General features: G+C 38.9%; 1 protein-coding gene across 1 annotated transcript in view; it reads right to left on the bottom strand.

The window, feature by feature from the left end:
• Positions 1–1,003: 1,003 nt before the first annotated feature.
• LOC147994700 (uncharacterized) overlaps positions 1,004–25,312 on the bottom strand; it is a 40,421-nt gene continuing 16,112 nt past the window's right edge. The window contains exon 3 of the mRNA XM_087659664.1: positions 1,004–1,404. Within this exon, the coding sequence (XP_087515790.1) occupies positions 1,157–1,404 (248 nt within the window). The 3' untranslated portion in view covers positions 1,004–1,156. The remainder of the gene's footprint in view (positions 1,405–25,312) is intronic.

The following is a 25,312-nucleotide window of genomic DNA, read 5'->3' as shown; positions in this document are numbered from 1 at the left end:
AATATAGTGCTTGTTTATGACTGCCAGCACCTCATACAACTTGACATGGTGGTACATGCCTGTAATCCAGAACTAAAGTAGGTGAGGAGAGTCGGATCAAAGGTTCAAGGTCTTCCTGTGTTACACAGTAACCTTAGGCCAGACTAAGCTACATGTGTCCCTGTCTTTAAAAATATAGCTTCAGGCTAACCAATGATCGATCCTGCTTGAGACCCACACCATGACAGATAGCTCATCCCTGATACTGTTAATGATAATCTGTTCTGCTTGCAGACAGGAGCCCAGCATAACCATCCTTAGAGGGGCTTCATCCAGCAACTGATGGAAAGTGATGCAGGGACCCACAGCCAAACATTAAACATCCTGCTGAAAAGAGGGAGGGAAGATTGAAAGAGCTAGAGTGGTCAAAACACCACAAGAAAACTTACAGAGTCAAGTAACCTGGACCCAGAAGGGTCATAGAGACTGAACCACCTTTCATACAGTATGCAGGGCACTGACCTAGGCCTCTGCACATACATAACAACTGTGCAGCTTTGTCTTCAGTAGACTCTTAGCAGCAGGAGCAGGGGCTGGCTTTGATCTTTTGCCTGTCTTTGGAGTCCTTTCCTCCTTCTAGGTTGCCTTGTCCAGCCTCAATAGAAGAAGATGTGCCTAGTCTTACAGCAACTTGATATGCCAAGGTTGCTTGACATTAATGGGAGGCCTCCCCTTTTCTGAAGACAAAGGGAGGAGGGGTGAATAGTTGGGGTGTGGGAGGAGAAAGACTGGGAGAAAAGAGGGAGGGGAAACTGCAGCCAGGTCATAAAGTAAACAAATAAATTAATTAAAAGAATAAGGAAAAGCAATTTTAGTATTTTATTTAAAAAGGGAACTTGCCAGAGGAAAAAAATCTGTTAGTATGCTCTTGCTCATTCCCTCTTTGATGTGATCTGAGAAACTCCATAAAACTGGGGCAATTCACAATTAATCGGGTGTCATGTTACTACACAATGGCCTTCTGTGAGGTATGATAAATTCATGTTTATTGAAACTCTACTTATGTAGAGCATTACACAATATAGTGCAGAATGAATTCTATCATGTCTGAAACACATCTGGACATAAGGAAAATAATCTAGTCACACTGTCCCCATATTCCTGCTGCTTCCTGATACTAGCGAGATGTGCTTGCCCCATCAGTCTCCTCCAACCTGGGCCACAAGATGGCGCTCTCAACACTCAGCTCTGAAGCCCTGTTGTGAAGGCTTTCATGGCTTTTGAATAACTTCAAGCTTTCTAACCCTGTGAAGATAATGCTTGCAAGACCAATTGTTAGCCAGATTGGTTCATGGGAGGAAGATGAAGAAAGCATCCAAGGATGTACTCCTCGTAGCCATGGTTTTCCAGCGCTGAGCTTCTCTTCTTAGAGAAAAGTGACAGGTTATTCTATAGCCAGTTATAAGCGCTCAGTTTGAGCTCAAATTATACAACACACACTTTTCCAAACCCATATGTATTCCCAGGACCATCTTTGATATCGATAGGAGAATTTACAATGAATTCCAAGGTACATAGTTTACTTATGTCATTAAACACATTTTTCTTGCCTCCCAGACAACTTGAAATTTAAATAGAAAAGAAATGTGTATAATAGGCGAATTTTGATACAGTAGAAAGGGCTGACATTAAAATCAAGAAATTCCAAGCTTTCTATTCCATCATCCAGGTTGCTTCTTTTAATGTTGGCTAGGTTAGGACATTTTAAAATGGAAGGTTTTACCTATTAGGCTGGTTGAAACTCTCTACTTACCCTTTTTATGTAAAATGTTTATACAAGAAACATTGATTGTTAATAAGTGCCAAAAATTGTACTAAAACATTATTGATGCTATAATTTTAGCATCTTCAAATTTCATAGCTTTAAACCTCTTGGCTTCAGTTATACTGAAGCTTTGCTTCTATTGCCAGGCAAGGGTTCCTGAAACTGCTGTTACATTGTGAGATGCACACGTGCTATTTGCTGGTGGAATGTCTTTCCCGTCTTCATGATGCCCATTTTCCATCTGATTAGCTGCTTCCTCTTTCCACAGAGTCCACTGAAAATCATCCACATCAGTCAATCTCCACCTCCCTAAGGCCGCAAACTTTTACTATGAGTGACTCTCCATCTAGTGGTGACCCACAATCATACAATTATTGTCTCGCTACTTCTTACCGTCATTTTGCTACTGTTATGAATCATAATGTGAATGTTTGATATGCAGAATATTTGATGTGTGACCCACCCCTGTGAAAGGGTTGATTTACACCGAAGGATTTAGGGTGCACAGGTTGAGAACCACAGAGGCACTGCCTTCTGAACACTGTACATGTCTGCACCTTTCTTGTGTAACACAGTAGTTTCAGAGTAATCATGTTAAGGTTTATCCAGGACTATATTAAGTAATTTCGGCCAATGATTAAGCATGGTCCCTGAAACAGTTTCTACTGGATACAAAGTCCTTCAGTGTTACTAATGTTATGTAAATACATGATTTCCCTTAGATTTGGTTAAGACATGTTTACAACTTTCCATCAGAGAATCCTCTCTGACACGGTTTGTCTGTTATGCCGGAAGCACAGAATGTTAACACAATGCTATGTGTTTACATATTTTGTGATGCTTGCTGTTAGGTCTATCTCTATAGGGTAATAAACAATATATCTTACAATCCTGGAAGGAATATGTTTTTACCATTAAAACTGCATTACCCAACATTATAAATAAATCATTCATCATAAATTCAACAATTGAAAATAATGAGTATTGTATCAGTGTTGTAGCATTTATGCTCCGAAGTGGCTAGATGAAGTATAGATTGCATTAATAAAATACGGAAAATGGGGCTCTGTTTTTCTTTTTCAAATTCCCTCTAATACAAAGTGAAGAGCAGAATCTTGCTGAGTGGAACTGCTGTGCACAGTACCGATAGTAAGGCGGGCAGTACTGGACTACTGGGGATGTGGGGCCTTTGTCCTGAGAAGTCTGTCTGCATGAGAAGAAGTTCAATGAATGTTTTAGCACATTCTTCCCATTAGACTGTGCAGGAATTTCCATTTAAAAATTCAATTAGTATGAAGAGTTGATTGGTGGCAAAACCCCTGGCTTCCACACTGAAAGTTTTCATTTATTTTGAAGAGTGGAACGTTTTAAACAGAGGTCACTGAGTTTGTAGCCCTCTATAAGATTATAAAGCCATATCTTGTTATTAATAAACATGTAATTTAGAGAAGAATGACTTCCGGATTGCTCAGTTATTTGTGAAGAGATTCTGTTTTCAAAGGGATGTATTTGGTATTTAATATGCATGTGTGAGCCTGAGTGGCGTAGTCGCTTACGGAGGCCAGAAGTGAGTGTTGGATTTCCTGGAACTTGACATACAGGGGTCCTGAGCTGCCTGACCTGGATGCTGGGAATCAAACCTGGGTCCTCTGCAAAAGCAGCAGATATTATTAACTGCTGAACTCGTTTTCTGATCTCTGAACCATAACCTTTGCTTTACAAGCTAAAGTGAGAAAATACTGTTTTTTCCAAGAAAAGGCATATAAACTTTTGGATGCTTAATTTGCCTAGCATTCTCAACAAAGCAATGGCCATGAGATCACCTCCCAATACACACACACACCTCTCAATGTAGCTCTTAATCATGTACGTTAAGTACCTTTCCATTTGGTAGAGGATAGCTTCGCAGATTTCAGTGGAAACGGATAGTGCGTCCTCTAGTTAATCACACAAAGCACTGAAGTAAAAGACATAATTCTACCTGTGAGCAAGTAGTTTGTTGACACGGCGTCTTGAATTATTTTTCCAATGCATGAGTTTTTAAATTTTATAAACTTGTTTGGTTCTCATTATCATGATATAAATTCAAGAAGGTCTAACATTTTTCTTTAAGTCTCTCACAGTTTTCAGAAGAAAAAACCAAGTACATTTAAAAAGATCTTATCTTTGGAAAAAATTAAAAAGAGAATATCTCCATGTTTTCACTGTGTCTCCAGTTTGCCTACTGTTGCTCTCAGTGCTCAGGTGCCAGTCCTGATACCTCAGCATCTCCTTCATCCTTCTGAGACTACTCACCCTGTTCTTCATTGTGACATTGTATCATGTTGTGTATATAGTATACATATACTGTATCTCTTTCTTTCCTGCCCTCAGGACTCCCTTAACTGTCTTTTCAGTGACAAGCTTAAACATTCATTCCTTATACACTGAGGACTATGGAGGCTCAAAATAGTCCCAGGAATGTCTGTTTGACCTTCAGTGACCTTTTTAGGACAATCACTTGCTTTCCCTCCTTTCTTACTTCCCTAGATAAGAATTTTACCTTCTGTCCTCTACTCTTATTGTGTTATATATTGACCTCAGCAATGTTTTTGTTTCTTGATAATTTGAATCAAGGTTCATTGCTCTCTCTTACATTATTTCTGACTTGATTTTTCGGTCACCTAAATAATTCTTTGTCATCTAAATGTTCTCTTGATTTCTCATATCCATTTCTCCAATCAGTTATTTCCCATTTTTATGCAAACTATCTTTATTTTCCTTAAACCTTGTTCTTGGTGTTTTATTATGGACTGAAGACTTCACTAACTTCAGTTACAATGGCATATATCAATCAGTGCTGTCATGTGAGACCTACGTCAACATAAATGAGTCTTCCATGTCAGGACCCCTTTCTTCCAGCAAATTCCATTAACTTTAAAATCCTCCCACCCCCAAATAAAATCATGTGTCATATGAAATGGAGTATCTGTTGTTTCTTCTTGTTTTCTTTGCTTTATCCATGGCTAAAATTCTAAGCTCAGTTGCAGCCACGCACTTTATACATTCTACCTCCACCTGCATGTTTTCAATACTTGGAGAAACAAGATGAATCAAGTCAAACTCTTCTTCCCTCACTTCATTCCAGAAGTTAAATAGCTGAAGAGAACACATGCTGTTGGATCTACATTGTTCACTGAACAACATGCTGGTTTGAATTAGTTTAGGCCCCATAGACTCATGTGTCTATGTGCTCATAGGCAGCTACACTATTAGGAGGTGTAGCCCTGGTTGAGTAAGGGTGGACTTGTTGGAGGATATATGTCTCTGTAGGCTTTGAGATCCGTCTCCTAGCTCCTTGAGGATCCTTTGAATCATAATGCAGAACTCTCAGCTCCTTTTCCAGCACCATGTCTGCCTACATGCTGCCATGCTTCCTGCTATGATGATAATAGACAGAATCTTTGAAACTGTAAGTCAACTGTTCTTTATAAGAGTTGCCTTGCTCATGGTGTTTTTTCATAGCAATGGAAACCCTAACTAAGACAGAAGTTGGTACCAGGGACTGGGGTTTTGTTGTGATAGGCCTGACCATGTTTCTGTTTGGAGGAATGTAGAGTTTTGGATTTTGCATTTGGAAGGCCATGGAATGCTTAAAGCAGGGCTAAGTGGGCCATCCTTGTTGGAATGTGAAAGACATTGGTGATGAGGATGATTTGAACTCTGGAGATCATTCAGTGTTTTGGTGAAGAATGTGGCTGCTATTTGCCCTTGCTGGAAGAGCTTTCCTAAGCTTAAGGTAAAGAGATTTATATTAACCTCATTGACAAAGGAAGTCTTAAGAAAGCCCAGCATAGATTTTGTTCTCTGATTTACTCTTGAAGAGAGTTTTGATCAATCATAGCAAGCTTAGAAAGAAAAAAATAAAAAACAAAACGTATAGTTCAAAGAGTAAAGGGACACCAGGAAGTAGAATGAAGCTAAATCCTGTATTCAAGAATTTTAAATGGAATTAAGGGAGTGGTGTCTTGGGGCAAGATCTCACACAGCTAAGCTTATTGTTTATGTGTTTGCCAATAAAAAAGGAATAGTTATATTTATGTTAGGCATTATTATTAATTCGGTTATTGTTTTCATTTGGATTTTAAATCTGGAATGAAATATAATTCAGAAATGGAAGACATTTGATCCAAATTTTATGGAATAGTGGCCATGAAAAGCTTTGGCCCCAGAATTGCTCCTGTCTAAAAGAAATACGGGGACAAAGTGCAGAGCAGAGACTGAAGGAAGGCCAGAGACTGCCCCACCTGGGGATCCATCCCATATACAGACACCAATCCCAGTCACTATTGTTGATGTCAAGAAGTGATTGCTGACAGGAGCCTGATATAGCTGTCTCCTGAGAGTCTTTGGGAGAGCCTGACAATTACAGATGTGGATGCTCGTAATCAACCTTTGCATTGAGCATGGGGACCTCAGTGGAGGAGCTAGGAAAAGGACTGAAGGAGTTTGCAACCTTATAGGAAGAGCAACAATATCAACCAATCAGACCTCCCCACCCCCAGAGCTCCAAGGGACTAAACCACCAACCAAAGAATACACATAGAGGGACCCATGGCTCCAGCTGCATATGTAGCAAAGGATGGCCTTATGTGGCATCAATGGGAGGAGAAGCCCTTGTTCCTGTGAAGAATCCATGCTCCAGTGTAGGGGAATGCCAAGATGGTGAGGTGGGAGTGGGTGGGTAGGTGGGGAACACCCTCATTGAAGCAGGGGGAGGGGAGATGGGATAAGGGGTTTCCAGAAGGGAAATCAGGAAAGGGGATAACATTTGAAAGGCAAATTAATAAAATGTCCAATAAAAAAAAAGAAAAGAAAAGCTTTGGCCAGTCATGGTGGTACAACCTTTTAATCCCAGGAGGCAGAGGCAAGAAGATCTTTGAGTTCAAACCCAGCCTGGTACAGAGCTCATTCCAGGAAAAGAATAGGATAAATCTAGGCATTGCTGTACATGCCTTTAATCCCAGCATTCAGAAGACAGGGCCATGCAGATTTCTGAGTTGAAGGTCACTATGTAGAGCAAGTTCCAGGACAGCCATGCTTAGGCAGTGTAGGGGTTGGAAAACAGAAAGCTGGTGATGATGTCATAGAATGAGTTGGGTATGTTCCAGTCCCAGGAAGCTGTAAAATTGGCAGCTTTGGTCATGTGGCTTTCGTTTTAGAATTTAGAGTAGAAGGGGTTACTGGGACAATTGATGCTAATAAGCTGGATCTAAGAAATTGACAGTGATTAAGAAAATACCAACATTACTAAGGTGAAATCTTCTGGGAAGTGCTTTCTGAGAGCACAAAGAAGCTGTGTTCCAGAGATAGCTAAGGTTGTACCTTATGCTACAGCTGGACTTGAACATATTTAATAATGACCCAGATGGTACTGGTTTTGAAGGCATAAAGGGGTCATGAAGACCAGCTGGGGTTTGGCATTGTGAGAGGACAGGAAAGGACATTGATGAAGGCACTTCCTCAATCGTAGTTGACAGCCAAGAATTGAAGGGATCATGCAAAGAAGGAAGGGCTCCGCATTATGAAGGAAGGCTGTGAGAGGCTATTTATGAAGCCTAGTTGCAGTGGAAGATGTGAGTGAACCAGTTGGAGATGCAAATACTGTGCGACGAGCACCAAGAAGAGCAGCTGTGGAATGGAGTCAGCTAAAGTCTAGAGTGCTACAAAGGACAGAGCAGGAAAAATGACCCATGCCCTTTGTAGGAACCCAGAAGATCATGTGTGAATCCCAGACACTGTAAGATTCTTTGCAAGAATCTGTAAAGTTGAAGTTGCTTTGGATACCCCAAGTTGTTAGAGATGTCAGAGCTGTGAGACACCTACCAAAGAAAGCTGCTAACAGGGAGTAGAACCAACCCAAGAGAATGAAGTTTGTTGCTGCTCATGTCAGATCCACTAACAGCAGTCAACGAGGATGAAGGGAGCAGGAGATCTGAAGAGTGCTTTGACATTGGACATGGAGATGCAGAGTTTGGAGTTTGCCCAGCTGTTTTTTGGTTGTGCTTTGGTCTAGTATTTTCTCACTATGTCATTTGGGAGTGGTAAAGAACATCCTGTGATGTTGGAGGTATGTGATATACTTTTTTATTTTATAGGGGATTACAGTTAAGTGATTGGATGAATCTCAGAAGAGACTTCAAACTTTGGATGTTTATCATTGTTGAGACTGTTATAGACTATGGGACTTTGAAGTTGAACTAAATGTAGTTTTCATTATGTGATGGCTAGATGTGGCCTCCTATACTCATGTGTTTGAACAAGTCTATGGAGTCCAGGTAGTGGAATGTGGTGGTTTGAATAGTTTTGGCCCCCATATACTTATGTATTTGAGTGTTTGGCTCACAGGGAGTGACACTATTAGGAGGTGCGTCTCATTGGAGTAGGTGGGGACTCTTTGGAGGAAATATTTCACAGTGTGGGTGGGCTTTGAGACCCTTGCTTGAGGAGTCAGTCTTCTCCTAGCTGCCTTTGGATCAAAATGTAGAACTCGCAACTCGTTCCCCAGCACCATGTCTGCCTGCATGCTGCCATGCTTCCTGCTATGATGATAATGGACTGAACCTGTGATCCTGTAAGCCAGCCCTAATAAAATGCTATCCTTTATAAGAGTTGCCTTGGTCATGGTGTCTCTTCATAGCAACAGAAACTCTATTTCTGGATCTTATAGCCTCTCCATTGCTTTTGTTCATTCTCTTACCTCAGGGTTCTCTTTACAACTCTCTCCAGAGCTCTCCTATTTGACTTAATTTCACTTAGGAAATTAAAGCAATAGTAAGAGAATCTAAGTTTTGATATCACAGTTGCTTTTATACAGACCTTTTTTCTTAATTACTGCAGCTGAATTGTATCAATCCCTGTTACCTTTATTCACTGAATTATATCAGTCTCTAAAGGGATTGCTATTTCTTCCATTAGGCACCAACTAAACCACAGAACTCCCTGACTCCTCAGTCATGTTCATGTACCACAGGTTTTCTCAGAATCCACAGGGTAGCTGTACTGCTTGTCTTTCTATTCTGTTAAAAAATAATTCCAGCTGAATTAATAAATCTAGCAGTCTTCAAATTTTCATCAGACTGCTAAAAATGGGGCAATGTTCAGCCTTCATATCTCTGCAAAACTATTCAGTCTATTCTTCTTAAAACGTATTTTAAATTTCAGGGTAGAGAGATGGCTCAGTAGTAACGAGTACTTGCTTCTCTTGTGGAAGATCTAAGTTTGGACCCCTACATCTACTTGATCTACCATCTACCATCTATAAATCTACCATCTACCATCTATAAATAGAGTTCTAGAGGATTCAGTGCCTTCTTCTGACCTCTGCAGACACTAGACATTTATATAGTGCATATAAATTTTTAAAAAATTAAAAGTTATGTATATATTTTAAATTTATATTTTAGGGAAATATATACTTCTGAATGGGTCTTTTTTCTTATTGAATATTTGTATTTCTGTTCTCTTTTCTAGTCTATTTTTATATTTTTTTGATAATCTTGTCTTATGATTGTGACTTTGAGGCAAATCTGAGGAAGTTGACTCACTACAGGGTTTTGGGGCAGGGGAATTAAGCACTTTAAGAATACTAATGTTGCTATCCTTTCTAAGAAGGACTGAAGCATCCACATTTTGGTCTTCCTTCTTGAGCTTCATATGGTCTGTGAATTTTTTTTTAAGTATTCCAAGTTTTTGGGCTAAAATTCACTTATCAGTGAGAGCATACCATGTGTGTTCTTTTGTGACTGTTACCTCACTCAGGATGATATTTTCTAGTTCCATCCATCTGCCTAAGAATTTCATGTAGTCAGTGTTTTTAATAGGTGAGTAGTATTCCATTGTGTAAATGTACAACATTTTCTGTATCCATTCCTCTGTTGAAGGGCACCTGGGTTCTTTCCAGCTTCTGGCTATTATAAATAAGACTGCTATGAACATAGTAGAGCATGTGTTTTTGTTGTATGTTGGAGCATTTTTTGGTTATATGCTCAGGAGTGGTACAGCTGGGTCCTCAGGTAGTGCTATGTCCAATTTTCTGAAAAACCACCTGACTGATTTCCAGTGTGGTTGTACCAGCTTGCTATTCCCCCAACAATGGAGGAAGTATTCTTCTTTCTCCACATTCTCGCCAGTGTCTACTTTCTCCTGAGTTTTTGATCTTAGCTATTCTACTGGTGTGAGGGGGTATTTCCGGGTTGTTTTGATTTGCACTTCCCTGATGACAAAGGATGTTGAACATTTCTTTAGGGAGGAAATGCAGGTATAAAGAGTGAGTGGAGCAGGGACTGAAGAAAATGTCATCCAGAGACTGCCCCACCTGGGGATCCATCCCATATGCTGCCACCAGACCCATTCACTATTGCTGATGCCAAGAAGTGTTTGCTGACAGGAGCCAGATTTGGGTGTCCCCTAAGAGGCTCTGCCAGAGCCCTACTGATACAGATGAGGATGCTTGGAGATAACCTTTGGTATGAACAAGGGGACTCCAATGGAGGAGTTAGAGAAAAGACTGAAGGAGATGAAGGGCTTTGCAACCCCACAGGAAGGACAACAATATCAACCAACCAGAGCCCTCAGAGGGATATAAAGGAGGGGGTGAGCTGGGGGTTGGTGAACGGGTGAGGGGGTGGACAGGTGGGGATGAGCACCACTCCATCGCAGAAGCAAAGGGAAGCAGAATGGTGTGAAGAACTCTTGGAGGGGTAACTGGGAAGGGGAGCAGCATTTGGAATGTAAATAAATGAAATAATAAAAAAACCCATCAAAAATTAAAAAAGAAGAATGGTAATATTAAAGACAGGTCTTTGCTCTAGCACCTTTGAAGTTCACTTTCTTTAAGAGCACTCAGTTCCTGGGGCTAGCTTTTCTCATTCATTGACAGCTCTCAGCTTTGTGTCCTGTACTTGATAGGAAGCCAGGATGAGGACAGCCCCTCACCCGGAGGGTGCCAAACCTTCAGGGTGTTATCACAGCTGCGACAAGCATGGAATACTTAATGAAAATACATTTCACACTGTAAGCCCAGCTGCTGCTGAGGTCACAGCTTCTGCTTAGCGGGCCCTTGTTGCAGCTACAGCTGCTTCAGCCTCAGTTAAGTCCCAGACAACGTTACTCAGGACAACCTCAGAGAGCTCCAGATCGCTTCATTTACCGAGCCTACATGACCTTGGAAATGGGTCTCTATGTGAGATCTGTGATTCTAGGCTTAGAAATCACACAGTGACTGTGGAACTACCAGCTGAGCACAAATATGCCGCACTCTGTTTTAAACAGTAGAAGCAGGCAGATTTCCCAGCCTATTGGCTTAATTTGGGGGAATTTTCCTGTACGTTTCTCCTTAGTATTTCAACATGTGGCCCCAACAAAGGCTTCTTTTGTGTGCTGTCTTTGCTTCCTGTGATCTTTATCAGGGGTAGGGCAGGGTGACCTGGTTTTGGAATGACTGGGCGAGTCTCTGATATTATGGAGATGGTTGAAGAGTTTCAGTGAACCACTGAAGTTGGTCCTGATACAAAGAACGACTCAAATGCCAAAACTCTGACTATAATATTAGGAGATCGCTGGGCTGTTGAAGGAAGAAATCAAAGGGAAGAAAAGATGTAGAAACTGAAGTAAACACCTGAGGATTAGAGCTGAGGCTGGGAAGACTTTGAAGCAAGGGTACTGTAAGGCTGGAACGCCTCCCCCCACTCCCCCGCTCAAGCTGGAAAACCCCATCTGCCTTCCTCCCCCTTCTCCTGACTGCACAGAGAAAACTCCCCCTACCTTCTTGAAGAAAACTATGGGCTTACACATCATCACTCTTTCTGGTCCCTTTTCTGAGTGCCCTCCAAGAGGCCCAATTTTTGAGCATGTGTGGACACAATCCCAGCTCCTAGCTGGCACGCTATCACTCCTCACTCCTTGCCTAACTTCTATATAACCCCCTTGATTTAGCCCTGATGTGCGACTTCACTGACCTCTACCTGTGAGATTGGTGAACCCAACCCAGAGCTGCCTCCTAGTAAACCTGCCATTATCTATTTTTAATCTGGTCTAATCTGACCTAATCTGTGTCACCAAGGGAGAGAAAATGCCTATTAGGTACTAGAAAGGTTCGAGAGAACTTCTGAAGGTTAAACTGTTTAAAGCCTCAACACTTCGGGTGCAGGTGTTGTAACTATGGCTGCTGGGGTTTGGCACTCACAGTCTCTACCGGCCCCCAGCAATTTCTACGCTGCAGAGCAAAGAAACTCTTAAGCAGTTGTTTGTGACAGCTTTCAATAGCACATCATATTGTTAAGGACCAAATTTTTATCTTCAATCGACACAACCTCCCTCTAGATTTCTACACCTAACTTTTTAAAAAATTTCTTGTATATTCTCTCTCTCTCTCTCTCTCTCTCTCTCTCTCTCTCTCTCTCTCTCTCTCTCTCTCTCTCTCTCTGTTTGTGTGTGTGTGTGAGTGAGCACGACCACACTCAGACACACATAAAGGTGCATGCATGGTTAGCTTATGGAAATCAGAGGAAAGCTTGAGGGAGACAATTCTCTCTGTCCACCTTGTGGCTCCTGGGAGAAGTGCCTTTATTTGTCGAGCCATCCTGTGGGCCCTCTAAATATAAATTCTGAAAGAAAGACGTCAACTAGATACCCAAAAGATATCTTAAATTCTTCATACATAAAGAGGAGCTCCTTGTCCTCCTCAGCATACTTCTCTCACAATCTTTAAATCTGTTAATGGCAATTTGAATTTCTTAGACTATGTAGTCATGGTCTAACTTCTTGAATTTTCTACGAGATGCTTACTTCATTCTAGTATTTATAAAATTTACAACCTATCATATAATAAGTGTTCAGATGACCTCTGTGGAATGAAGAAATACATAAAAATCAATCTTTATTAAGCTGTGGGGTACATTATTCTATAGTTTTCATTACTAGAGATGGAGCCCTCTGACTTCCACATGCTAGGCAAGTGCTATGCCATTGAGCTAAATCCCCAAGCCTTTTAAGAAGTTATTTATTTATTTATTTTTTAAATTGAGAGGAGGTCTTAGTAAATTGCCCAGGCTGGCTTTTTGCCATAGTTAGCCTCATGTATGGACTTGACACAGATTTAAGGTCACCTGGGAAGGAGGAAGCACAATGGCAGAACTACTGAGATCAGATCACACTGTCTGGCATAGTGTTTCAATTCTCGATTAATGTATGAGAACCCAGCCCACCCTGAGCACAAGAATGTCACAGTGTGCACTGAAAGGGGAAGGGGCAACTTTGCACACGTTTTCTTGCCTCCTACCCAGTCTTCCTCATAGGTCTTCCTGTTTCATGTACTCCAGAGGAGCAGGTCCATGAACCTTTAGGTAGGATTATAGTATGTGCCAACAGGCATTTTCATGAGTTTGGGTTATCCAACTCAGGTGGTCAGGTGTGCATGGTTAGAGTTATACCAGCTGGGCCATTTCCCATCTCATCCCAAATGATTTAATGTGCTCAGTATTTTTGGCCCTTCCTCAAAATATATAAATTAGCTGAATATTGCTTTTCTTATTCACTATAATTTCTGTACTATAACTTTGTGCTTCCTCCGAAAGTTGGATCAGGATGCCTCTTTTCTCTCAATGAATACCACAAATCAGATCATTGATTAGCACTTTCCCTCAATTTTTATATTGATTATGCGAGCCAAGTTCAGAGAAGCAGGAAGAAAATTACTTTCTTGCCAAAGACTTGTAGATCACAGGAATGCATTCAATAAAGCACCGAAATTTTCCGCATAGTGAAAGGATAAAAGTTTTATACTTTACAAAAAAACATTAAAGTAAATGCATTTGGGAAGAATTATTTCAGGCATTTCCAATGGACACTTTTATGAGGTGCTGTTGATCAAGGTTTCTACTGAGTAGCTTCATTTCCTACAACCCTGCTTTTTAAAGTACTGAAGAGCCGTGGTAATTCTTATTTCATAGTGCCTGTCACAGACAACAAGGGATAATTCATCTAGCTTTCATTATTAAATATCAATACTTACTATTGAAGGAACACACACAACAATCCTGTTTAAGAATTGATGCTGCCTGAGCAGTATTCTGCCTAGTGAATAATCTAGTGTCACAGAAGCCTATGAAGGTCGTGCACCAGGGTCAACAAAACACCCTTGTCAACTCTTCTCCCTTACTCTCTCTACCAGCCGCTCCCCTTTTGTCTCTCCCCACTTTCTTTTTCATAATTATAGTGTTTTTAGTGCATACTTTCTGTTCCCTTGGATTTAAGGTAGAATTTGATCGGGCACATAAAATCAACATGTATTTTGTAATGTTTATTAGAAAATTGTAAGTGAAAACTAGCAGTTAGTATGCAGTACCTACCACGAAGTTTATAACCAAGGTAAGTGATATTATTTTTTATTATTGGCTTAGATCAATAAATACCTAAAAATCACTCATGAATTAATACAAGGACAATCATAAGCCAGGTAAGCATTTGCCAGGACTGCAAGTTGAAGGAAGTTTGACATGGTAGCTAATTTCTTCTATTTTAGCCTTTTGTTTCGTTCCTGTTAATAAGGCTAAGAAAGACTAATGTAATTGGGATTGATTCCTCAGTTAAATGTGTATCAAATAGCCCCTTGTTATGGCTAAACTATTGGGAAACCAACAAGCCTCAGTTTCCCAACATATAAATTCTAATAGCACACCACATCCGTGTATCCTCTTATCCAAAACAGTATGTTTGTTAAATAATAGAACATGCTGTTTTCTTAATCTTCATTGTAGAGTAACAGAATTCTAAGGAGAGCTTAGCTTATTCTGTGGTCATATGATCTAAGTGCTGAGGTCAGCACTCCCTCATTTTGGTTGCCTTAGCATCGCAAACTACGCAGTTCTAATGCAATGGAGCAGGAAGGAAGCCGGTGAGCTCTTCACATTGGGCCAACACCATTTCTCCAGTCACTAGCTGCTAGATGTCGAGCAGATAAATTCCCCTTTCAATTGTCATCATTAACTTCATTAAATAATTTATTTGTTTGTTTTTATTGGTGTGTGTGTGTGTGTGTGTGTGTGTGTGTGTGTGTGTGTGTGTGTGTCTGTGAAAGTCAGAGGACAACTTGAAGTTGCGGATTATTTTCTTTCACCATGTCAATTCTAGGGACAGCACTCACATTCACAGGCCTGGTGTCCTGTAAGTGCCTTTATCCACTGAGCCATCTTGACAGCACCCTGAATTCTGTAATCTACTATATAGATGAATTAAAACACGTGGCAATATTCAAGTGATAATCGCATATTACTCTTGTTGATAAGTTTGAATCCACTTCAAATGTCCCATGAATATGTTACAGAAATCTGTTTGAGACATCTTCCTTCCCCCTGATCTTTAATTTAAGAGATAATACTTCAATATTGCTTTATTGAGAAAATAACATCCCGATAGTTTATGAAGCCCAAAGTGATTGCTAATATCTAATGAATAAACACATTTTAGTAAATATAAATACATGGTTAACTTCTAGTTCAGATAGATTTTTGTGCTTCCTTTGATTTTATATGCTGAACTACATAAAACACTTTAGAAAAGCATCCGTGTTTTGAACCACTTAACCACGTATGTGTATGATTACATCAAGGTTCATCTTGTTATTTCTGGGAGAAACTCTTAATTGTTCCAAAGAAAAAGCTTTTCCATTTTCGCTATGTCTACTCAAAAATTATGAGAATATGTGGACTAGTCAGACAGAAATAATATAAAATGTAATAATACGCTGGTTTAATGTATTAGCATAGCAAGATCACCTAATTGTATTTCCCCTGAAAATTTAGTCAAATTAAATGTTAACTAGCCTTTTTCTTTAGCTTCATAAAGCTATTATTTCCCCCATTCTATAGATATTCTATAGTGGTACACTGAAGCTATATATAAATAAATGAAGATGAGAAATGTGGTGAACTTACAATAGGGATTTCTATGGCAAAAACTTTTATTAATATCTGAACAAAGACAAAATACTAAGAAAATCAGTTAACCTTTTCTAAGATTGCGAATTTATTGCCATTATCATTTAAACCCTTGATGCTCTGGGCAAACTTTTCCACTGGATGTGCTCGGAGGGAAGTGACTGAGTGCCTGCTTCTGAGGGAAGAGTGAGGATCAGGAATAAAACCCTTACCCATGGGCTGGAGGTTGGGCAAGTCTAGTAATGAACTTATGTTCCACCTTTGTAAACTCTTATATAAATGAACTGTGTCACAATAATAGAAAATTCTAAATTTTTACATGCTAGATAATTTAGGGTAATATTTATACTTTAACATACGAATAAATTTTGGGCTTATGCTTTTCATATTGCTTCTGTTACCGTTGCCAACCATAGGAGTGTTTTTTTGTTTTGTTTTTTTTTCTGGATGTGTTATTTGAAGTTTGCCTTTAAAAGTCAGGCTTGCACTGAAACCATACCTAAGGTAATAGTTACTGTGAGAAAATTATAGCGATGTACTCATTCTGCTTATGTAATGTATATTCAACCTGGTTATAATTAACTCACTTGTAAGAAAAACATTGTAATCAATCTTACTATACTTTGAACTTCCAATATAATTAACTCCTATGAGCTCAGATGAACAAACAGCTTCCATTGTAGCATGTCCCCACTTTTCTGTTGTTACCCTTTCATGCCACGGACTCAGCGCATTTTATGTGAGCCTGTGTGCATGCGTGTGTGCGTGCGTGCATGCGTGCGTGTGTGTGAATATGGTTACCAGATCTTCTGGAAATTGAAATTGTGGAACACCAAATATGTTTGGCGCAACATATGGCTAGAGAGTGATAATGTTTGATTATGGCTTTGTGTGCTGTTCTGAGAAAACAAAGCAAGAAAAATAATTTTCTTCTTATGAGATTCCAGTAAAAGATTAAGACAAAATATTTTTATTTCTGTTACGATATTTTCTGTGCTGCTATAAAGAGGGTGACCACTCTATACTTCTTTTTTTTTAATATATATATTAGACTCCTTTAGGTCATTATAGGTTATACCAATGCACTTCTGAATAAACCAGACCCACACTTGACTAAATGGCATTAAGTGGCATTTTTTTTCTAGTTTTGTATAGCATCCTGACAGTCTTTATTTTAGATACCTGCTCCAGGATCATTGAGCATTTCATTTAGGGAGGAGATCTCCGTGCAAGCAGATCTCACTTTGACTTACCAAGACCCCTTCCTAACCAAGAAATTTTGGTGGATATTTAGTAGTTATGACATATTAGCAATTCTGATTCCTTCTTCGTAGTGATTCATGATGTGCTTATAGCTCTCAATTAATGCAAACAATGGCTATTAAACAATATTAATATTAAAAATGGTCTAATTAGTAGTTGACTTGAACAAAATTTATGTTATTCACTCATTCATTTATTTATACACGCACACATATATGCTCAAGTATTCAAACTGCATTATTATCTACTTACTAGAGGGGGTTTCAGATTGGGGCATTAAAGAAAACAGAATAAAAGAAAGAATACCATCCTCAGCCCAAGATTCATATGAACACAGGCTTGATGAACTCATTGTTATTCAGAGAAACATTTTTTTCCAGGAGCTTTAGTGCTATGCAGACCAGCTGTCCTAGGAGCCATTTCCCCTTGGTGATAAAAGAGGAACATAAAAATATTCATGCCTCCACTCATTTAAAAAATTTATGGAGTGCCTCATATTTCAGGCATAGTGCTTGGCATTTGGGGGATTATTAATGAATGAAACTCATTAATTACTACTGTTAAAAGTTTCCCTATACCTCTGAGGAACTGTGAAGTAGAAAATAACATTTTCAAGCCTTGTGTGGTTGTGCATACCTATAACCCCAGCACTTGGGAAGACGAGAAGGTCAAAGGCAGCCTCCATTCACTAATGAATTTCAGACCAGCTTAGGCTATTTGAGACATGGTCACAAGACAAAATTGAAAAGAAAAAAAGAAATGTATTCTTTGCAATGTACAAAAAGGAAAATATAAATTTACTCATTGAGAAAAACTAACCACACAAAGCCTTCCTAGCTGACATCTGTACACATTATAGTGTGTCAGAAACAATTTCTGATGTGGTATGTCTGCGAGTGTCTGAGCCTCTTTGTTTCTGGTGCTTCACATTAATGTTATTCTTCTCTGAGAATTTTTATCTGACTTAATCTCATAAACCTAGCATTTTAGTACCAAAACATTCTGAACTCAATGAATATTTTATTTGGTTAAGCTGTCTTCCTTTTTAGAATAATTCACAGCATTTGGTATCTATAAAATTGCTAAATCTAATTCTAGACATAGAGCCCATAACACTTCATTGTATGTGAGCCACCTTTGCCAGGTGAGTTATTTCTCCACCTTTACCGCCCACAAAGAGGATCCTGCAGGCCTGTGGCCATCTCCATATCCTTAGGATTAGGTTCAGATCAGTGGTCTTTAAACCTGCTTTGTTCGAGTCACCATTGACCAATGAAGACATCTTTCCCTCTCCCATCCTTTTCTATACCTAGTGCCATTTGTAGATCTCTAGATCAGGATTCCAGACCCATGATTAAGAAGCCACCTTTGCCTGGCCCAGTTAAACAATTCATCTACCAACTTCACCGGGCCTAGCTCAAGTCTCATAGTCTCTGCGCTGGTCCACTCTATGAAAATCTGATTATCATATCAGACATACAATCAAAGAAAGAGGTCTACATCATGTAGGTGAAATTGCAAAAACAAAGTCAACATCAGTGGCCCAAACAGCATATCTTCCAACAAACTCAATAGTCCTATAGAAGGTGAACACCAGGATACCGAATTTAAAAGAACAATTTTTAACTATAGGAAATTTAAATTTAACAGAGGCATGAATATACTTCATTAGACTCTAAGATAATATATGATAGAGTAATCTCCATGAAAATACAAATACATGTTGAATGAAATTAAGAAGAATTTGAGTTCAATAAATAATTCAATTAAGAAACTGAAACATTGAAAAGGAACATTGAAGTGAAGGAAGAATTGAAAAAAAAATTGAATAACTTAATTAGAAAACTCATGGGAAAGCCTAACAAGTCACATAAACCAATGCAGAACAGAGAATATAAGGACTGGAAGATAAAGTAGAGGATCCAGACAAAAGAAGCAAATAGTATGAACAATTTAAAATACCTCAGGAAAGGAACGTAAAGGAAATATAGAGAATTATCAAAAGATCAAATCTTCAAATTATAGATATAGGTGAATGTGATGACTATTTCTTGTCAACTTGACTACCTGTGGAATTACTAAAAACTAAATGTCTGGGAAAATCTTTGGGGATATTTTTCTTCATTATCCTTAGAAGTGGGAAGACCCACTTTTTACTCATTTACAGTTCAATGATCTCTCCTTCCTGTTACCCTTCTACAAACCTCCATTCCACCCCCATCTCCTCTTTGCTTCTATGAGGGTGCTTCTTCACCCACTAATCTACTCCTGCCTCACTCCTCTAGAATCCCCCTAAGCTGGGACATCAAGCTTTCCTCCCTTCCCATTGATGTCAGAAAATGCCAACCTCTGCTACATATGTACTGGAGTCATGTGATCCCTCCATGTGTACTCTTTGGTTGGTGGTTTAGTCCCTGGGAGATCTGGAGCATCCAGTTAGATGATATTGTTCTTCATATGGGGTTGTAATTCCCCTTCAGCTCCTTCAGTCCTTCCCCTAGCTCTTCCATTGGGGTCCCTGAGCTCAATCTAACGATTGACTGCATCTGCATCTGTATTGGTCAGGTGCTGGTAGAACCTCTCTGGGAACAGCCATATCAGGCTCTAGTTGGCAAGCTCTTCTTGGCATCAGCCATAGTGTGGGGGTTTGGTGTCTGATGATGGGATATATCCCTAGGGGCAGTCTTTGGACGGCCTTCCCTTCAGTCTTTGTTCCATTTTTCACCTCTGTCTTTCCTTTGGATAGGAACATTTCTGTGCTACAAATTTTGAGATTCCCTCAAGGTTGGCCGTGCCTATCTACTGGAAGTGGTCTCTATGGTACTCTCTCCCCTTTGTTGGGTATTTCAGCTAATGTCATTCTCATTGAGTCCTGAGAACTTGTTGCTTCCCTGACATCTGGGACATTCTAGTGGCTAAACTCATGCTCCTTATTCCTCACAGCTACATATTTCTGTTCAATTTCTTGACCCTCTGTACTTATCTTATCTTGACCCTCTCTCTTATCTCTTCCCATACATAATCCTGCCTCCCTTTTTTTCCTCCTCTTAATCTTTTGGTCCCAAGTCCTTCCCTCCTTCTACCTCCCATGATTATTTTGTTCCCCCTTTTAAGTAGGATTGAAGCATCCACACTGTGATCTTCTTTCTTAAGTTTCAAATGGTCTATGAGTTGTATCATGGGTATTATGAGAATTTGGGCTAATATCTATTTATCAGTGAGTACACAGAATGTGTGTTCATTTGTGTCTGGGTTACCACACTCAGGATGATTATTTTCTAGTTCCATCCATTTGCCTGTGAATTTCATAAAGTCATAGTTTTGAATAGCTGAGTAGTACTCCACTGTGTAGATGTACCATATTTTCTGTATTGATTCCTCTGTTGCAGGATGTCTGGGTTGTTTCCAGATTCTGGTTATTAAAAATAAGACTGCTTTGAACACAATTGAGCATGTGTCCTTGTTATATATTGGAGCATCTTTTGGGTTATACCAGGAGTGGTATAGCTGGGGCATCAGTTACTACCATGTCAACTTTTCTGAGGAACTGCCAGATTGATTTCAAAAGTGGTTGTATCAGCTTGCAATTCCACCAAAAAATGGAAGAGTGTTTCTTTTTCTTTACATCTTTGCCAGCATCTGCTGTCACCTGAGTTTTTGATCTTAGCCATTCTGACCAGTGTGAAGTGGACTCTAAGGGTTGTTTTGATTTGCATTTTCTTAATGATTAAGGATGTTGAACATTTCTTTAGGTGCTTCTGTGACATTTGATATTCCTCAGCTGAGAATTCTTTGTTTAGCTCTGTACCCCTGGAGTCTCAATTTTTGAGTTTTTTGTATATATTGGATATTAGCCCTCTATCAGGTGTAGGATTGTTAAAGATCTTCCCCCAATCTGTTGGTTGCTTTTTTTCCTATTGACAGTGTCCTTTGCCTTACAGAAATATTGCAGTTTCATGAGGTCCCATTTGCCTATTGTTGACTTTAGAGCTTAAGCCATTGGTGTTCTGTTCAGGAAAATTTTCCCTGTGCCCATATATTAGAGGCTCTTCCCCAACATTTCTTCTATTAGTTTGAGTTTATTTGGTTTTATGTGGAGGTTTTTGATCCACTTTGACTTGAGCTTTGTACAGGGAGATAAGAATGGGTCGATTTGCATTCTTCTACATGTTGAACTCCAATTGAAACAGCATCGTTTGTTGAAAATGCTGTCTTTTTCTATTGGATGATTTTAGCTCCTTTGTCAAAGACCAAGTAAACATACATGTGTGGGCTCATTTCTGGGTCTTCAGTTCTATTCCATTGATCTACCTGCCTGTCTCTCTACAAAGACCATACAGTTGTGGGTTTTTTTTTTTTTTATCACTATTGCTCTGTAATCCATCTTGAGGTCAGGGATAGAGATACACCCAGAAGGTCTTTTATTGTTGAGTATAGTTTTTGCTATTCTGGGTTTTTTTGTTATTCCAAATGAATTTGGAAATTGCTCTTTCTAACTATATGAAGAATTGTGTTGGAATTTTGATGGGGATTGTATTGAATCTGTAGATTGCCTTGGCTAAATGGCCATTTGTCTCTATTAATCCTGCTAATCCATTAGCATGAGAGGTCTTTCCATCTTCTGAGATCTTCTTTGATTTCTTTCTTCAGTTCTTGAAGTTCTTATTATACAGATCTTTCGCTTCCTTGGATAGAGTCACACTGAGGTATTTTATATTATTTGTGGCTATTATGAAGAGTGTCATTTCACTAATTTCTTTCTCTGTTTATCCTTTGAGTAGAGGAAGGCTACTGATTTGTTTGAGTTAATTTTATATCCAGCCACTTTCCTGAAATTGTTTATCACGTTTAGAAATTCTTTGGTAGATGAACTCTTAGCTAAACTAAGTAGAGGACACAGAGACTGCATTCAAATTAACAAAATCAGAAATGAAAAAAGAGATATAACAGAAACTGAAAAAATTTTAAAAATATCATCAGATCCTACTATAAAAGCATACAATCATCAAAACTGGAAAATCTAGATGAAATGAGAATTTTTTAGACAGATACCAGATACCAAAGTTAAATCAGGGGCAGATAAAGCATCTTTATGTCTCATAAGCCGTAAGAAAAAAAGGGCAGAGCCAAGTGGTTTTTGTGCAGAATTCTCTCAGACCTTCAAAGAATACCTAACCCCAATGCTTTTCAAACTCTTTTACAAAATAGAAACAGAAGGAACACTACCTAATACCTTCTATGAAGACCCACTTCTCATATGGATTCTTGAGGTAGTATGACTCACCTTTAATGGCCGAACTTTCTTATGGCAGCCTATATAAAGACCTAGAAAAAGAAAGTTTGCTCTTTTTGTCTACATGCTGTCTTTTTCATTAGCAAGCCTGTTTTCATTTGTCATTAGAGTTTACTTCTGGATTCTGGCATATACTGAAAATCAGCTGAGTCATCCAGCTTTGAGGACTGGAGAGTTACTGAATTTTTTGACTTTCTGTTGGGAAATAGCTCTTGTTGGACTAGTTGGACAACATCCCTTTGAGCCATTCTTATAAATACCATATATTTATCAAATAAATGATAAGATGTATTTATAACATTCTGTAGGACCCACAGCATATGATAGTTATAATATTAAGTATACAATGCAAAGAACAATGAGTTCTGCAACAGAAAAGAATGATGTATGTTGTAAAGGAACATCATCAGCTAAAAGCCAGAAGAGCTTGAAAGCAATGCACTGCAAGTTCTTAAAGACCATGACTTAAAACCAAGACTCTTGTACCCAGTAAAGTTCTCTGCCATTGTTGAAGGAGAAAGAAAGCCTGTCCATGAATTCATGAAAGAAACAGCCTAAAAATTATGTTGAATAAATACAACTCCTAAGCAAAATACTACAAGAAATGCCTTGAATTGAAGGGAGAAAAAAATGAAGCTATAACTTATTGAAATACAAAATACAACCAAGAACATAAGCGAGCAAAGGTGAAGCCTAACGAAATTATTGCTATCTACACACACGTTTTAATAATATTGATAAATATTTGCTTTTGTTTAAAAAATATTTTCATACAGTATATCTGTCCTTGGTCCATTTCCCCATAAACACACACACACACACACACACACACACACACACACACACACACACACCATTGAAATCTTGCCAAGCACCACAAAGTTTGAAAGCTATTATTTTTTCTTTTATTGACAATAGATTTTTTGGGGGGGAATAAAGAAAATTGATTTTTTTCTCACACAATAGTTCTTCTTTCTAATCCACCCGCCTCCCATCTGAATCCATCCTCTATCCCTCTCTTATTAGAAAATAAACAAGCTATTGTGGGATAATGATAAAACAAAATATAATAAGACAAAACAAAAACTAACACATCAGAATTGGTCAAAACAAATAAACAGAAGGAAAAAGAGTCCAAAAGAGAAACAGAGATACACTCATTGTCACACTCAAGAATTCCCCAAGCCTACTAAAATGAAAGTCAAATTATACATGCAAAGTGCCTACAGGGTTAAAAAGAGAATGAAAAGTACATATTAACAAAATAAAAATAAAAAGACGAAATCTAAAAAAAAAATAGAGAGACCTGATAGGATAGGCATGAATCTAGGAACCTCCATAGATGCAATTGAATTCATTTTCTGTAGACTATTTACTGCTGGGCATTTAATCTACTCTTAAGAATAGTTTGTTTCCCCAGCGAGATTATCTAGGAAGAAACTATGTCTTCATTTGCAAGTGGTTATCAATTGAAGATAGCTTCTGGACTAAAGATGGGGGCATGTGTTCACATCTTTCTTCCGCAATACGACCCCATCTCTATAGACCTATGCGGGCTCTGCACATCCTGCCGCAGTCTCTCCGAGTTCGTGTGTATTGATCTTGTTGAATTTAGAGGGCTTTGATTTATAGTGTCCTTTCTGAACCTTTCTTCTCATAAAATGAAGCTTTCAGTGCCAGGATTGGATTACATCTAATTGCGTTGTTGACCAAAAGGGTCCCGTGAGACACCTCAGCTTAAGGAGTTGCCAAAACTATAGGTTGCTCTCCACACTGTGAGAACAAGTTCTCGTTGTTGAAGTTAATATCTACACAACTCATTGTATACGGAGAAATGGAGCTTGTACCTACACAGAGCCTTCACCCCTATGTGCTATACCTTTGGTATAGGAAGGTAATTTGTAGAGCACCAAAGACTAGATGTAAATGTCACTCAGACACTAACCTTTGATATACAATGCTGTCCAGCTTACAATATATTCTAGTGCAATGGTGCCACAAAATTTTGGTGAAAACCAACCATTTGACTTAAGGCCTACTTCACCAAGATAGAATTTATACCTAATACGGCTTGGGTGACCAATAGCCTGAGACTAGATGATCCACAGACCTGGAGAAAACCAAATACTTTTCTAAATAAAATTAAATATTTTCTTAAAAAAGCAATACAATGAATCCTAATATTATTCAGTTATACTCATTTCAGTGCCTGACTCAGAAATCATCTTAGACGCTTCTTCCTCCTTCTCTAGTATACACTAACGAATACAAAGACAGACAGTCAGACATTATGAAGAGAAACCTTAGAAAACACAGCCCTAAATGGGATGTCTCTGGGATCCCTGCAGAAATATCATACTATTTTTAAACAGAACACTATGAGCCAGGTGTGGTGCCACACTCTTTAAATCTTAGCACTCAGGAGACAAAGGAAGGTCTATCTCTGTTAGCCAGCCTGGACTACAGAGTAAGTTCCAGGACAATAGGGCTACACAGAGAAACCCCATCTTGAAAAACAAAATGAAAACAACAACAAAAACAGAATGCACAAGTGTAGTATGCTCTAAGTGTAGTATGTCATGATTGCTATAAGTAATAAGAAAAACGATGCTTTTATGAAAAGCTGTCAATTTATCTTTAAAACAGCTGTCAAGTTCCCTGCCTGTCTTTGCAACATATAACTGTATGTTGTTTATTTACTTATGTATTTATCTTATATTGAAAATAGAGATTTTGTAGAATATGTTTTGATTATGATTTCCCTGCCTCCCAACTCCTCTGAGATCATCCCAGACTCTCTTCCTATCAGAATCTATACACTTTCTCTTAGAAAAAAAATCTAGGGCATAATATTAAAATAAGATAAAACAAAAACAAATAGCATGAAATAGAACACAAGGAGAAGGAGGAAGGGGAAGAGGAGGTGGAAGAGGAAGAGGAGGAGGAGGAAGAGAAGCAGCAGCATCGACAAAGGAA

This window comes from Rattus norvegicus, chromosome 4, assembly GCF_021556685.1.
Source record: "Rattus norvegicus strain SHRSP/BbbUtx chromosome 4, alternate assembly SHRSP_T2T, whole genome shotgun sequence".
In the NCBI taxonomy this organism is placed as follows: Eukaryota; Metazoa; Chordata; class Mammalia; order Rodentia; family Muridae; genus Rattus; species Rattus norvegicus.
The sequence above is the reverse complement of the archived record's forward strand: the minus strand, read 5'-3'. Positions and strand labels throughout refer to the sequence as shown.